Source organism: Apodemus sylvaticus, chromosome X (genome assembly GCF_947179515.1).
Source record: "Apodemus sylvaticus chromosome X, mApoSyl1.1, whole genome shotgun sequence".
Taxonomy (NCBI): Eukaryota; Metazoa; Chordata; class Mammalia; order Rodentia; family Muridae; genus Apodemus; species Apodemus sylvaticus.
The window spans coordinates 121741493-121759085 of record NC_067495.1 but is presented as its reverse complement, the minus strand read 5'-3'; the positions used below and the strand labels follow the sequence as shown (position 1 = coordinate 121759085).

General features: G+C 38.4%; 1 protein-coding gene across 3 annotated transcripts in view; it reads left to right on the top strand.

Annotated features, from left to right (window-relative positions):
• Positions 1-17593, top strand: part of Tenm1 (teneurin transmembrane protein 1) — a 576328-nt gene that overhangs the window by 524095 nt on the left and 34640 nt on the right. For all 3 annotated transcript variants that reach the window (XM_052170726.1, XM_052170727.1, XM_052170725.1), the window contains 2 exons: positions 12469-12835; positions 14232-14742. In XM_052170726.1, the coding sequence (XP_052026686.1) occupies positions 12469-12835; positions 14232-14742 (878 nt within the window). The remainder of the gene's footprint in view (positions 1-12468; positions 12836-14231; positions 14743-17593) is intronic.

Here is a 17593-nt window from a genome sequence, read left to right as displayed (position 1 = left end):
AGCGGTGGGCAAAACCCGGAAGCACACTGAAGACCTAATGAAAATACAGCCATTTAAATCCTCCTTCTAAATATTCATTAGGCCATCTGCCGTTATTAGTGTCCTTATCATTTGGAAACCTTACAGAGTTAAGATGAGAGAGACAATCTGTGGAATTCTCATCTCACTTGAAATGAACTTCAGAGGAGAGCAATGATGAATTGCGATGTTTTCTCTTTCCGTTCAGAGCCATGCCCACTTATATTTTCACATCTCCATGGTGAATTTTTTTAATAGTTTCTTCCTGAAACTATCAGCGAGAAGGGAGAGCAGTAGCTACCGAAATGAAAACATAATCTCAGAGTGGCTGATCAATGAAATCAGACCATTTTATAAAAGCTGTGCACTCATACTTCTGGCCTGTAAATTGCTCTAGATGCCAAAGGGAATTGGAAGGTTGGCCTATCTTTTTGGGCCAATACTATAATATTAACAACCTGCAACAGACAAGTTACTGCAACTTCTCAGCAGGAAGAAACTGAAGAATATTTCAGGGAGTTCTTTTTAAGCCCCAGGCTTTTCTGTACAAGCAAAACATTGGCTCTCAGGAGGGCAAGAGTCGCATCTCCTGCACAAAGACACACAGTGATTTCCTTGCTCTGAAGTATCACAGAACTCATGCTATCATTGCCTGGCCTCACATTGTTTTCTATTTTCCTAGATTGTTGTCTGTTTGACCTTCCTTCATCCACCATATCCATCATTATGATGAATGTACAATAGGTATTTGCTAAATAGATGTAGAATTAAAATAGAATCTTGAGAGAAAACAGTATTCCATAGTCCTCTTCCCAATTCTCCAAGTGCTGAAAGGGTTATTTCTTTGACTGCAATGATAAAACCCAAGATACAACAGGCACAAATAGTAAATTGGCAAGTAGCATCATGTAAGTAGCACCATGTACAATATGTTCTTCTTACAATAACAATCAAATTTACAAACAAATTAGCCATGGAGTCTGAAGGACATTCTGTAGTTTTCACACTGGGCCTTCATCTCCTGCTGATAGATGACTTTGACTGTAAATTGAAAAGTGGAAGTCGTTAACCATTCTGTGTATTCACAAGTGCCATTTCCAAAAATGAGGTTTCAGCAAGAGATGCCAGAAAGGGTAGACGGAAACTCAGAGCAATTATGCCTGTTATTAGGATGAGGTAGTGGCAATTACACAGCAGACTCATAGGAAGGAGCGTGTACATGCTGATTGTTCTTAGGGAGCCTGTATGAATAAACTTTTATAGCACCCATCAGATTTTGGATCTCTGGTGTAAGTAAAGATTTTCAGGTTCTCTAACAGTATGATTTTGAACAGGACTTATGGACCCAAGAACCATATGAGAAGAGACATGTGCTGATTCTCTTAATGAGCCTCAGTGAAACCCCTATATTAAAAGAGCGACCTCTTTCACTGTTTCTTTCCTCTAAAATAATCATTCCCAAGATGTTTGGTCACGGGACCCCTTTGCAGTCCTGAAAACTGTTGATATCTTCAAAGATATGCCTTCTGAGTCTTAGATAATAGGAATTGTGCTGTAGTATCAGTTGGGACTGGGCTCCACAAGTCTAAATTTTGACTGGTTGTAGTTTTCTTTAACAGTCTTTGTCTCCTGAAAAAAATGAGGATTTTTTTGGTACAGGATGAGAAGTACACTTATCTGGGGAAACAGGGCAAACATTTAGAATGTAGTTAGGGATTATGCTGCTGTAGTAAAGTGGCAGTTGTAAATTCTTATCCAAGATCCATAAATTTACAAGTCCTGGATAGTTGACTAGGGATTCCAGTACCAGGAATGACTTACCTCTTGTTAAGTGGGCCTTAAGCCAGTTAAAAATCTGTTGGTTACCCCCAAGGTATATATGCCACTACTATACCACACTACAAAAATTATTGTACCTTATTAGTCATTATGGTGGTTTATAGGTGTCATAGCTGGGTATGCTTACTACTGGTTGCTTACCTCTTTTGAAAGATTACCTGACAGCTTTTGGTACCATGGAAGCTAATCATTAAGGAAAAGGTTTTCAGATCAATTCCAGCTCATGGGCTTTTAGGTCCTGTATCTGAAGTGCATAACATCATCAGCAATAGAGACTTACCCTTCCATCTCAGGCAACTAATAAAGATAATAGAAATAGCCTGTAATGTTTTGGGAGTCTCTTCAACAACCCTGACCAACAACCCAAAAGAGGGTTTCTCATACTTAGTGGATTGTTGTTATTATTGTTGTTGTTGTTGCTGCTGCTGTTGTGTGGTCTTTGGTCCTTGGAGGTACCATTGTCAGCCTAAATGGGAATTTTTTTTTATTTAAGCCATAAATGTATATTTATACACTTACTTACATGTAATATGGGTAGGTTTAGGTCGATCATTAATAATATGATTCCACATAACTTTCAGACATTCTAGCTTTTTGTCTTAACCTTCCTCCTTCCATTTTCTATATTTACCTCTCTCCTCCTCCCTTATTAGATCCCATGCCATTTCTCCTATTGGGTCACTTGTACCCTGATATTCGCTTCACCATTGCAATGGTCTTTTCTTTGTATGAGTTTTATCATGTCATTAGAAACTAAGAACATGGGTGTTGTTTGTTGTTTGTGTTGAGAAAAGATTAGTTTGGGGCTTTTGTTGCTTTTGGTTTTTGTTGTCATTGTTGCTTTATAAGAACAAATAAATCTCATTATATAATGCAGGCTGGCCTGACTTTCGGGGACTCTAAGTCTCTGAGTATGGAGAATGCAGATGTGTGCCATCCTGCCCAGATTATAGGATAACTTTTAAAACTGAAAGCATACAAGCTTCTGGGATGCTCTAGAAAACTCAACTGTAAACTCGTGACCATGCACATAATGGCAAATTGCTTAATTAATAATTTTGATCTCAAAGACTTCCTAGAAGAGTTTCAAGCAATCTCTGAAGTCCCTAAATAAAACTGGTAATCCCATGTTGCATTAAATATACCATGAATAATTTCTTTGAAATTTGTTTTGGGAGTTGGTCCTAAATCTTCCATTAAACATATGAATTGATTGTAAGACATGATTATCAGAAAAATGAGAACATGAAAGGGATGGCAAATGGACTTCAAAATGGTAGAAACAGCAATTCTCACTAACAGGAGTCACCATATGGAAACCATACTGGTGACAAAAACACATTGATGAAGCAGTACTTTTCAGTATCTATTTGCATGTTTTAATTTATAAATACCTTCATTGACCACAATTATTACAGACAATAAAGCACATTGTCTTCAATCAAGAAACATGTAATTATAATCCTAGATGGATTATAAACTAAATGGGATTCAACTTTACTCTTTTACACTCATAGACCTGGTAGAAGACACACAAGTATGTCTAGTATAGCACAGACACACTAGATATGATTGACAGTCACATGGAGCTGGAAAAGCATTATAAAGTGCTCAGAGATAGAGCCCCATGTATTCAATAATTCTTGAAATTTATCTTTATTTTTAAGTTGGATCTTCCAATTCTATCTGTGAAGGTCTGCCCTATGTAATGGTTGCAATTGAAGCTTATTATGTTAATTGAAATAAGAGGAGCACAAAAAGACAGATACTGCTGGTCTTATGCATATAAAAATGTTGATATCACAGAAGTTAAAAGGAGAATGGAGTTTATCAGAGGCTGAGAATAGCAGTGGAGGGTGGGAGCTTATCCACGGATATTATGGTACAGTTGAAAGGAGCAAACTATTCTGGTACTAGTTACAGTTCAATGACTCCAGGCAATAATTAAGCAACTTTACATTTCAAAAGCCTAGAAGACAAGATTTTGAAAGTTTTTACCATAGAGAAAATAGAAGTTCTTGAGAAGATAAATATATTTAATCTGATTTAAACATTTTAGAATATATATCAAAACTTTACATTGTATTCCATTAATGTGAACAGCTATTAAGGATTTATGTACCACTTAAAATGAAGAATTCTAAAAGATTGTCCCAGTTGTATTACTACATTTACCAAAATATTAATTTTATTTCAATTTAGTTTACTTTAATTTTGTAAATACAGGTGACTTCTCCAAAAAGGAAACACTAGAAATTTGTTAAACTGGTATATCTATAATTGTATAATCAGTAGCTCCAATCAAAATGAAAACCGAAAAGCTAGAACATCATCTTCATTTTGATTATATTCCATTGAGAATAACAGAAAATGCCAACACAACAAAGGTACAAGCAAGTTGCCAGGCAAAGTAAATGTATCATTCAGGATTAAGGTGGAAGATCTACATATTCATTCAGGATCCAGGCCCCTGAAACTGCTACCTAATTGCACAATGCCTATTTCTAAGCAATGCCATGGCCCAAGATATTTGGCAAATTTTTCACCATTCATATGTCCCAAAAGATAGCCAAGACCATAGAAACTTTCTTCCAGGTCAATTAGTTCTCTGACGAGCATTCTTTATAACATACTTGCAACTGCGGTTGATTCTATCATTCCTCTTACATCATACTGTCTGAAACTTGACAATATAGACACAGCTAACAGTAAATAATGTATTGTTATAAATAGCATTATATATGTACATAAAAATGGGGAGGTCAGCCATTAAGGAGGAAAGATGGACTAGACCTAGAACTGGAGGTCTCTGACACAGGAATATCAGGAGGCAGACATTTGAGATTTCATATTAGCCCTCATCCTATCTGAGCATCTTCATATTTACTAAAGGGAGAAATTCCACCAAGATAAAATTTGGTTTTCCCATATTGGAAATAAAGATGGCCCTTAAAAGAATAATGTTTCTAAATGACCTTGCTTATAAAGGTATAAATTATTAGAAGAAGAAATATAGGGCTGGAGAGATAGCTCAGCGGGTAAGAGCATCAACTGCTCTTCCAAAGATCGTGAGTTCAAATCCCAGCACCCACATGGTGGCTCATCACCATCCCAAAACAGATCTAATGCCCTCTTCTGGTGTCTGAAGACAGCTACAGTATACTTACACATAATAAATAAATAAATAAATATTTAAAATTAAAAAAAAAGCCAATATGGGCTTTAAAAAAAGATGATGAATGTTCTTGTTCTATTTGTGTGAGGTATAGGGGATACTTTGTTTTGTTTTGATTTGATTTATTTCATTCATTTCAAAATTAATTTAGGAACATTGGGCATAGAGTTTAGTCTATGTGCTCTATAGTAGACTGATTCTAAATATCAGCCTAAGAATAAGTCATGATTAGATTGACACTACCTATTCATTTTCAATGAATATGGCAACTTAAACTTAACATTTTTCTCATGGTTTCTCATTGGATACCATGGAGACAGACTACGTGGATGCTTATGAGCAAAGGTTAAGAGGTTCTTCAAAGTGTCCAGCCATTATGAAGAGCTGCAGAGTGCGGCTCTGAGATAATGGGAAATAATTTACTTGTTGACAAGGCCATGAAATCTTGATATATTTCGCCTTCTAATGATTTCCTCTCTTTAGAAACAAGATCAATAGGGGCCATCACTCTCAAAGGTGTCATCATGATCTCCAAGTGGAATTTTTTTTCTCCAGACAGCATTTTCCTCCTTTTATAAATTTGAGGAAGCTTAGACAGTATCAGTGTCAAGAAATGAGAATGCCATTTGAAAACTGACAAAAAGTGATTCTAACAACCTGGGGTTGTCAGCTTTTAGAAGCACAGGGCGATCTAATGTGGTGCTGGCAGAACACCTGGTACAGGGCGTTCAGTGCCATCACGGCATCATCCCCAAGGCTGGCATACCTCAAAGGAGATAATCACCCACTTCTGAAAAGTCCTACTGAAGAATTTTTAGAGTTCAAAGTCATGCATAGTCACTTGTTAAATGATCCACAAAGCTCAGAGTGGACTAAAGGAAAGAGAACCCATGTCTGGGGTGGAAGACAGGACCTTCTGCAAAACAGCTAATTTTCTCCAACTCAGTGGAACTTTGGGGAAAGAACTTATTAACAATTGATGGTGACTATAGAATACTGTAATAATCAATTTATTTTTGAGGCACTTTCACCATAGTTAATTTCAGAAAGTGACTGACGTGGAAAGTAATCGATTGTTCTATGCTACCAGCAACCCCCTGTACTTACAGAAAAAAAGTAAAGCAAATAGAGTCAGCAAAAGACTATAATCTCCATGAAGGGAAGAGTCCATTCTCTTCACTAGAACTGGTATCTTAACATATGGCATCATGTGGAAAATAGAACAAATACTTATTTTTGATAGAAAAAGGAAATTAATGTAACATGTTCTGTGCTTGATACTGGGCCAATAGTACTGTTACAAATAACAAGGTAGCCCAAATAATAAACTAAACTGTTAGTTATGTAATTGGCTGACAAATGTATGTGAGATATTTTTGTCCCAATATAAGCCAAAGAATCTTGGAGGTTTGATTTGTTAGAAAGATCACTAAGGAATAGAGCAAATAATCTAGTGCCTGGTGATATAGAATTGCTGGAAGTCTTTAAAGAGTATGACCATGATATTAAACTTAATAGTTCATAGAATGTTTAGAGAAGAGAGCATTGCAGTAGTTGGGAAAAGGTAAGAGGGATCACAGGCAGGAATGTGTTTCTGTAACTGCTGAACAGCTTGTCCTCAGATTCAGATGAACTGTTCTTTTCAGATCTCTTTTTATGTACTAGTCACTCTGGTGATTTATATTGTATGTTTTCATTGAGTTCTTACAATTTTCAGAAGGTATTATTTGACATAATTTCTTTATGAGGAGACTGATTCTCTGAAGCCACCATGATAGCAAATCCTATCATTTAAACTTTTTAAACCATGAAGCTCCTAATCACTTTGCTTTAATACATCTGATCATTTCTTCTATGTAGAGAGTACATCATTTTTGCCAAATTCTCACGCATTTTTCTGAATCTAAATGAGAAATGGTATTCCAGACTCCAAGTGCCAGGAAGATGTATAGCAGATGGCTGGATGGGAGAACATGTTAATGGATGATGAATGATGAATGAATGACTGGTCTCTGAAGGGATTATGTTGTAGCTAGTCTACTTTCCCTCCAAGATATCCCCCAATTTCACCCTAAATAATGTTTCTGAAATATTCATCTGACCTTATCAGCTGACCCCTATAAAGATCTCCATTGTCTCCTCACCATGTTACTCTTGCTTAGGGAACAAGGATTTATTGTGATTGTTATTAATGGAGGTAAGCACACTACTGACATCTATGGAATAATGATGCTAAACATCCTACTAATGTATGATGCTGACCCCAACTAAAAAAAAAATGTCTCTCAAAAGAAGCCTCGACCTATGCCTTAGCTTAGCAAACATTTAGAATGCCATTTGCCAACAACAGCTACCCTGTATCATAACTAAGAAAACCCAGCTCATAACCCATACATTTACATATGATTTCATGCTTCTTTGATTGTATTCATTTTCCTTTGCCGAGATCATTCTTCTTTCTTGATTCCTTTGTTCCTTCTTTCAAGTTAAGTCTAATTTTCACTTCCATGAATCTTTCTTGAACTCCCACTTCTACGTCCCCATATCACTCTAAGCATGCGTGTACCATGACATTTACACTGAATGCCTTCTTTTTATATCTGCCTTCCATCACTTAACTAAGAACTAAGGAAGGGCAGAAATATGGGAAAGTGGGGTTAAAAGTCATGGTTCTGAAATGATTGTTTTCTGAAGTATATAAAATACTAATCCATAGAAAATACTTAATACCTATGAAGGACTTAATAAATAGTAGTCCTTTTAATGACCCAGATTAGTGTTTATCCAATTTTGTAAGTGCTATACTAGAGACCAAGACCACCTCAAAAAAATGGACAACACATATTCATGTTTAAAAAATAGGTCAATTTAAAGAAAAATCAATTTCAATATAGTTGACACAGGGGTGAAACAAAATTCATGAAAAATCTTATACAGAAAACTGAACTTTAGCGAAGTGTTGGAAGGCAATTGCATTGACTGGACTGGGTTTCTCTAGCTAGAAATACCCGCGACCATGATACTGCTACTAAAACCACCTAGCACCCTTCAGCATGTGTCAGACACTAGGATGACTGGCATCTATCACCACATATCATTTAATTTATATGAAAATAAATTTTTCATGTCTATGTACATGCCCACACACAGTCATTAACCTATTTTCCTTGCTACAGATGAGAACATCAGAGCTACATAAAAGATAACCTAGTTTTCCTACTTTTATAGAGAATGAAGGGCAGGAACCCTGAGTCAAACTGTCAAAGGGAAGCCAAGTATATAACTGAAGCTCTAGCTCTTCATCTTGCAGCTAGTTCTGTAACTAGGGGCATCTTGAACTTTGTATAATCAAAAGCCTCAGATTTAGAATTTGCTTTTACTCACAAGTTTTTCCCCCTATAGGATCCTGCTGTCTTCTACAGTGATACTGAGGTCAAAATTAGCTAGAACTTTAAGCCAGCCATGGGACTGGTTGACCTGAGAGTCAACTCCCTTGAAGGCAAGTTTTCAATTAGCAGAGGAAGACAGTGCTATTGAGGGCTGACATCCCAACTGAGAGCTCCTTTCTGCTCAGGGTTATTTCTTAGGGAAGGTCGTTGAGGGATGGGCACATTCTACCAGCTGGAGGCTATGCCAGTGACCTTTAATGCTAGTTTAGCTTAAACACATTTTGACAGTTTGAACAAATTAGTATTTTTTACAAGGTGGGGCAAGCACCACGAATTAGACCTAAAGGTTTGCCTGGAGGCTGGGTCAGTAAGCAGAGTTTCCAAGACCCTTCACTGCTGCTCCTTGCTCTCTTTCTTCTCCCACTCCCCAAGAAAATGCTCCATTTCACCACCACATCCTACCCCCATTTAAAAAAAAAGAAGAAAAAAAGAAAATAGCAAAACAGCTGTACAAATGGCAGTAGCTTCTGCAAGTTAACCTTCGAACCATCTCAATAGCATAGCATCTGGGATCTCTCCACAACTAATAGATGCTAGTTCCATCCGCCCAGAACCAGCTCAGAAACATCACTCCATATGTTGAGGGCAGTGTGGAAATGCCTTAATAGTAAATGCTGTTTCGATCATGTGGGTGTAAAGCACTAGCTCCTTGATGACTTACCTGGAAAGGGATGTATTTAACATGAGAGCAACATAAAAGAAATTGACAACCTAAAAGCAGTGGAAAAGGTCCGTCCTCTAAAACACTGGCCCCTTGACTACTAAGTAGACACATGGCTTTCATCTGAGCCGATCTCATAGGCAAGCTGTTCTGCTGAATCAAATGGGAATTAAAGGGATTCTCTGTAGTTGGCACAGAAAGTGTCTCAAAAGCACAAAGGCCACTTTAGTCACAGGAAACTGCCAGAGGGAAGCTCATTTGATGGGAAAGAAAACAAACAGACACAATGGCTGCTGTCTTTTTGAGGCAATATTAAATCTAATAAACATGACACCAATAGTATCGGCTTAAATCGGCTTGAGAGAGTTGGAGGATTTCACAGCAGTTTTCTCACTACCAGCCTTTATCGCAGAGGCAGACCTGAGAGCTGAGAGCAGAGTCTCAAATTTGCTCCTTCTGTAGCTTCTGCCAGGTGTGTGCTGTCCCTCGGCCTCTGGCCTGGCTTTGGCTCCCAGAGTGGGGATAATTAGAACGTCATTTCAGCCAGCTTTGTTTTTTCTGGGTCACCGGCTTCAGACTCCATCAAAAGAGGAGTGTTGGACTGAAATAAATTCATTTCCTCTTCCTCAGCCAGCCCTGATTATTTCCTGAGGGACCGTGTTCCATAGGACTAGCGCACATAGACAGCTTCTATGCACGTTTGGTAGTGTCTATAGAGGTCCAAGGTGGGGGCACAGCAGAGAGGAACAGTCAACCCTCTGCTGCAGAGGAAACAGCACCGGCAGCAGGCTCTCACTCTGTCTCTCTCCAGCAGCTCACTGACATGCAAAGGCCTCAGACAGACATGCTGAGGAATACATCGCCACAAACTGTTCTGGGAGCTGTTACTGCTAGTGTTTAATGTTTATCCAATGGCCTCCGTCCGAAAGGCTCTGTAGAACATGCATACTACAAGAAGAGCTTAATACCCCATTAGCACTGAAATTCCTAGCTGCCCAGAGGCATATGGTACTGACCATAGAAGGCCAGCATTTGTAGAGGTGGAAAGCAGAGGGCACACAGACTTGTGGGGATGCAATGAGAGACACTCAGATGTTGGGGTAAATGGCCCCACGTGGTATAAGAAGAAGCCAAAGGCAACCTTTCTTCTCACAGCTCCAATTGCTCACCCTTATCAGGCACAAGTAAAAAAAAAAGTTTCCTCTCAGATATCAGATGGGACCTTTTTCCACTTCATTAATCTCTATCCACAAGGCCCCATCCAGCTGAGGAAGGAGAGGGCCTCACACAGCAATGACAGCCCACATCTGCTTCCCGAATGTTCAGATTCCATGAGAAAAACAAAAACTTCCTCCGGCTTTCAGTCAAAGCTAAAAAGAATAGTTACATTACTGTCACTATTTTAGTCCTGAATAGGACACTTTTTCTGCCTTTGTCTAGCCTGAAAGGAGAGAAATGGACAGTAATGGCTGGTGGTGTAGAGAGTGCAGCAGGAAGCACACTGCTCTGAGAAGTGCCCAGAGATGGGTAGTCACTGCAGGGAAATGTCAGGGCGGGCACTGAGCCAGCTCAGGGCCAGAAAGTAACTACACTATACTCATGCTTAGTTTGTGTATTCCCAGCATCTAGCACAGCACTTGGACAGGGCAACACACACACACACACACACACACACACCTCTGCTTCCTACACTGTCACAACAGCAGCCAGTAAGATCCATCTTAAACCCAAATGTGCCTATGCCACACTCCTACTTAGGGCCAATCAGTGGCTACCCCCAGCCACAAAGACAAAACTGACAGAGTGCATCCTTTCATCAGCTGGTATATTTGCTTGCCAGAGCTGTCATAACAAAATATCAAACATTAGTTTTCTTCAATAACAAAAATTTATTTTCTCATATCTTTGGACACCGGAAACCCAAAACACAGGTGTTTGTTTTGCCTTAGCAATCTCTTTTTGACATTCGGATGGCCATCTTCTTGCTACAGTCACATAGAAATATCTCCATTATCATAATCACACTTGTGATTTAGATTAGGAATCCAGCCTTACAGTCTCAACTATCAGAATGTACTCTTTAAATGCCTTATCTCTAAATACAGTCACATTGAAGGTTAGGACCACAGGATATAAATGTTAAAAGGACAAGATTGACTCTGTAACATCTAGTAGCTCTCTACCTCCTTCTTGGCATCACTAAGTATTTCCACACACTGAAACTATATTAACTTTACTGAAATATTTATTGTACCCAAGATGAATCATGCCATTTTCTCTACCCAAATTGTCCTCAGACGCACGAGCCTTTTCTCTTACTGGATACTTCAGCCTTGGCTTACATACCATCTCTTCTGTTAATATCCTGACTCCATGTCTATGTGAAGGGTTTTCATACCATTTCTATTGCTTCCTTTTCATAATATGGAGAGTAATTGCTAATAGTGTTTTCAAGGGCTCTGCCAGACCAAAAAAGTTATTTAAAGACATAGGTTTATGTCATGGAAACATTTGTTTTAATCCCTAAAGCCTAGCACAAGGCTTAATCCAAAGAATGTTTACAAAAGAAACATTCAGGGAAATAACAAACCGACCTGTTTCTTTGCCAAGGTAGAAGACGAAAGGAGTAAGCAAGAGCCAGCTAAGTGAGAAATATGGGCCAGCCTAGGACTCGGAATCAATAGCTAGAGGGACATACCTGCATAATATACAAGATGGATATTAGGCACATGGTAATGGCAGGCCCTGTCCGAAAAGGCTGTCGATGAGTAAAATCTGGTTTCCCCAGCACTCTATATTGACCCCAAATCTTTAGGACTTTGCTTTTCTAAGCATATACAAGACAATAAAAGATTATGGCAGGGGGCTGAGGAGCTATTTGTAGTGATCCAGAAGCCTTACAGCAACAGCCTTCTGAATCATCTAGAAGATTTGTAAAAACGCATTTGGATCCCCATTCTTAGGGACAATGATACTAGGATGGATACCAGGCTTATTATACTAGGATGGAGCCTCAGAATTTGCATTTCTAATCATTTCCCAAGTGATGCTATGGTAGTTGATCCAGAGACCACATTGTGAAAACCACTACTCTAGAAAATACTTCTGAGACGGTGGAAAACAATTTATACTGTGTTGGGAATAGCAGAGATGATAAATATGCTTACCAGGCTGTGTGATTACCTAGCCATCCCTCATTGCCAGACAGTATCAATGTCGCTGAAATCAGTAATAGTACAGAAACAATAAGCTATTTATTACTTTTAAGGTAAAAATATCATGGAAAGATGTGGTACCATGATGATGTGCACTCTGTTCTTTTGTAGGTGCGATTAGAGTGGCCAACAGACCTTGCAGTCAATCCCATGGACAATTCATTGTATGTCCTGGATAACAACATTGTGCTGCAAATTTCTGAGACCAGGCGTGTGCGGATCATTGCAGGGCGTCCCATTCACTGTCAGGTGCCCGGCATCGATCATTTCTTGGTCAGCAAAGTAGCAATTCACTCCACTCTGGAGTCAGCTAGGGCCATCAGCGTCTCCCACAGCGGGCTGCTCTTCATCGCTGAAACAGACGAGAGGAAAGTGAACCGCATTCAGCAAGTGACCACCAATGGGGAGATCTCCATCATCGCTGGTGCTCCCACTGACTGTGACTGTAAAATTGATCCCAACTGTGACTGTTTTTCAGGTATGACCTTTTTAGCAATTCAGCGGCTCCCCCCTCTCTCTTTTCAAAAGCAAAACCTGCATCAGAAAAGCCTAAAGGAAAACAAAAGGAATTCATATAAACAATTGTGTGGGCTAGTGGAGAAAGCAGTGTATTGAGAGTCAACTCTGACAGCTGACTTACTGACCCAGAAAAGCCATAAAACCTGTTCACAATTCATCTGCCTTACTTGTTACAGAGATAAGTGTGTTTCTCCGTCACTTTGCTGTTCTCAGGATAAACAGATGTAATAATAACTTTTCAGATTCTCAAAAAGTTAACATCATACAAATTTAAGATCATGCCATTATTTTTGCATTAGATAAAGGAAAATAGGAATAAAAGCATATTTACTGATTATTAAAAATACTGGGGAAAAAATACCCCTAAATGACTGCTTTCCACATTAAAACCATGTTCCATTAGACATTAGAAGGGACCCCAAGTAGACTGCTTTGAGAATGCACAAGAAAAATTAAATTCCGCAATGGTAAATTCTTACTTAGAACATCAGTCTCTTGCATTACTTAATTTAAAAAGCTCTGAAATTTCATAAACAGCAGTGCCCTTTACTTTTCACTAAAATAGGATAGGAAAAGAAGAGCCTTTCCCCCAAACATGGAATAGTTATTTCGGATATCAAACAGACCTCTAAATGTCAACAGTTCTTCTATTCGTCTGCCAAATGGAAATCCTTCCATGCTACATGCAGACCCATTAAGCTACTCATCCAGGACTGAATGGCCCTCATAAGTTTTCTGTTTCATTGGGCCATAGGAATCCAGAGCCCGCAAGTTGCTTCAGTATTTTCAGTGTTTTTCTGAACAGTGAAACATTAATATTTTAGAAATGTATATCTTTCGTTCAAAATAAATCTAATGTTCATCTCAGTTATCCACTTTGATATTTGAAGTCATTGTCACACTTATAGACAGTATTTTTGACATTGGGACAATAGGAATTAACAGAGGAAATGACCTCTGAGCATAATAGGACTGGAAGATCTTAAAACAGACCCTGCAAGCAGCAACAGGAATAAGACTCAGGGAATTGTAGGCAAGTTTTGTGTGGCTATCATTATTTGCTGTTCTTGTATCTTGCGACACAATAGACTCTAAACAGCAGGATTTAGGAATTCACAAAATTGGTGTAAGTGAGATAATTACATCTTACTGTTTATCTTTAGTGGTACTGACTTGAGAATTATGATCTTTTGAATAATGGGCTTCAAAATAATCAGAGGAGAAGATTGCAAAGAATGCTGTTTTGCTGATGTTTTTTTTTAAATGATTTTTTAAATGTGTGTTGCTTTACATCTAGGGTATGTCCCTCAAGTTTCTTTAATGCCAATTATTAATATCAAGGTCTTTCCCCATAGGTGACGGTGGCTATGCCAAAGATGCAAAGATGAAAGCCCCCTCTTCCTTAGCAGTGTCACCTGATGGTACCCTCTATGTAGCAGACCTTGGCAATGTTCGAATTCGTACCATTAGCAAGAATCAAGCCCACCTGAATGACATGAACGTATATGAGATTGCCTCTCCTGCTGACCAAGAACTCTACCAGTTCACCGTCAATGGAACTCATCTACATACCATGAACTTGATAACAAGGGACTATGTTTATAACTTCACCTACAATGCTGAAGGTGATTTGGGTGCAATCACTAGCAGCAATGGCAATTCAGTGCATATACGCCGAGATGCAGGTGGGATGCCTCTGTGGCTTGTAGTCCCTGGCGGACAAGTCTACTGGCTCACCATAAGTAGCAATGGTGTCCTGAAAAGAGTGTCAGCCCAAGGCTACAACTTGGCCTTGATGACCTACCCAGGAAACACGGGACTTCTGGCCACAAAAAGTAATGAAAACGGATGGACAACTGTTTATGAGTAAGTTTCTAATTTTCAACTAAGCCTTTGTTAGGTGTCTATTTGAAGTAGAATTACAGTAAGAACATGGTCTAGTAATTGATGGCTTGTTGCATGCTATTTTCTCCTAACAATCACAGTTAAAAAATAAAAAGTAAGTAGTCAAGGAGAAAATTTTACTCAGCTCCTAGGGTGGGCCCCATTTCACCTAAGCAGTTTGTAGAGCATAATGCTTAAAGTATAGTGTGACACTGCAGGGGACAGGAATGAGGTAAAAGTCCATGCACTCAAAAAATGTACAGCATCCCTGGGAAAACAAGGTAAAATTGCATCTAAATAACAAAATGAAAGGATACTTCTGAAGCAGTAAAGAGGCAATGTGATTTAACAAGTATTTACCGATCCCTGTGGGGTTCAATGGATGAATAAATAAGTCTGTGCCCAGCCCAACTCAGTATTCACTGCTGTGAGAGATAACAGTGAAGTAAGAATGGAAGAAGTGGACCCTGAAAGGAGAATATAAAAATCTGTGGAGCGAATGCTGCCCAGCAACTGTGAGCCTCTGTGAGAAGGGGAGTCAAGAGTTCCTGTGCAAGCTCAGATTTCCTCAGTGTCCCTACCCCAGTGGAACTAGCATGCAGAGGCAATTACAAGCTAGTTCTGTAACAACTGCATTTGACTGGGAACTAACATGAAATATGTCTGACAGCAAGCTACTAGGTTGTCCCATAGCATGGAAATAGAGACCATTCTCCTTACCTTGTTCCCAAGTCAATCCACTCAGCAAGCCAGACTGATCAGCAGCCCCCCCCCCCAAAGCACTTTCCCCACAAAGGAAACTGCCAAGTTTCTAACAGTATACCAAGTGAGGATAATCCCTAGAGTCAGAAGTCAGAATGTGTCAAGCCGAAGGCTTTAGACATTAAGAAGTTTAGATACTAAGTGTGAGGAGTTTAAGGTGTGACTCTTCTTGCGTAGTTACAGAGACTATGAAGAGAATATGTCCGGGGCACAAAAGCCTTCTGAGGAAAAACACAAAGCAATTGTCCTTCAAAGTTTGGAGCATTTCCCAAAGAAATGCCATTTACACAAAAGACCTGAACAGCTACTCCAGTTTCACTTGGAGAAATATATTCAATAGTTTCTGTTGCAGGACACTTCCTTGATGTTTTTTTTTTTAAAGTTCTCTTATGTCTTAATAAGAGTAACAAAAGCTACCGTTCTCTAAGGATTTACTTGCTGCTAGATATTGGGCTATGTAATTATCATACATTATTTTATTTGGTTCTCTTTATTACAACATGGGGTAGGGGCTCTTAGCATTTCCCGTTTTATAGATAAGTAGCAAAGCTACAAAAATAACTGATTGGCCCTGTTTCACCAGCTTCCATACTTTAAAACTTCTTCCTTTATGAAAATTAATTTCCAATGATAAATTTTTAATGTCATTGAAAATGAGACCCACCCCATATCACAAACCAGTTAAAATTATGTGAGAAAAAGAAAACCACTGTTTTGAAACCTGACTGTTAAATTCAGTCCTGCCAAAACAAATGGTTATGTTAACTAGTTTTCAAATCAGCCAGGTAACCTGTTTCCTTTACATTCCTTTGACTAATAGTTTTTGAGTATTTGCTAAGTACTACAAAATATTTCAGGCATGTCTAACCTTTGACACTGAGGCACAATGATGTCATCTACTAAGTCCACACACAAGAACTATGAAGTCAACTTATAAAAATGTAAAAAAAAATGTCATAATCTTTTAAGTTAGTTAATGAGTTTGCATTGACCTTCATTCATAACTATCCTGAAGTGTATGAAGTATGTAGGCCACAGGTTGGATGTGCCTATTATGTGTGGAGATATAACCATTAATAAAAAGATAAAGTTCCATTTATTCATGAACCTTACATTTTATTGGAGGACAATAACTTGTACAGCACTTCAAATAGTGATGTTATATGAAGAATATATGCATACATGTATATGATATAAATATATATTAATAATTTGGGGCTAGTAAGATGGCTCAGCAGGTACAAATGCTTGCCTCCAAGCCTGATAATTTGAGCTTGATTCTAAGAACCCATATGATGGAAAGAATGAACTGAATCCCACAAATTGTTCTCTGACCTCCCACATTCTGCCATGGCACACAAAAATGGATAAGATAGATAGATACATACATAGATAGATAGATAGATAGATAGATAGATAGATAGATAGACAGATAGATAGAAAAATAGATGGATGGATGGACGAACAGACAGATGATAGAGATTATACTAATAAAAAGATATATCAAAATTGTGAATACATTTTGAAAATCAGAATGATCAATACTTACTGTCAAAGTAGATGTAGGATTTGTGGAAAAAAATTAGTCAAAGACAACTTCAAAGTTTTTGGCCTAAACACCTGAATATAGAATTTGTATTCTTAGAAAGAAATATTAAACAAGACTAAGGTAAGAGACTATAAATTTAATTTGTTACAATTAGTTAAACTTTTAAAGTTAAATAGATGAATCTGGATTTGAAGAGAAGCTAGAAATCCACATTTGAAATTCACCAAAGGTTAAATCCATGAAAAAGGTAAGATTGCCAGAAAAGTGAGTATAGACTAAGATAGCAACATAATGATCTGGAAGTACCTCAGAGATTTTAGTTTAAGAAAAAGTTGTCAAAAGAGACTGAGTGGCCAGGAAGTGGTGGCACACGCCTGTAATCCCAGCACTTGGGAGGCAGAGGCAGGCGGATTTCTGAGTTCGAGGCCACCCTGGTCCTCAGAGTGAGTTCCAGGACAGCCAGGGATACACAGAGAAATTCTGTCTCAGAAAAACAAAAAACAAAAACAAAAAGCAAACAAA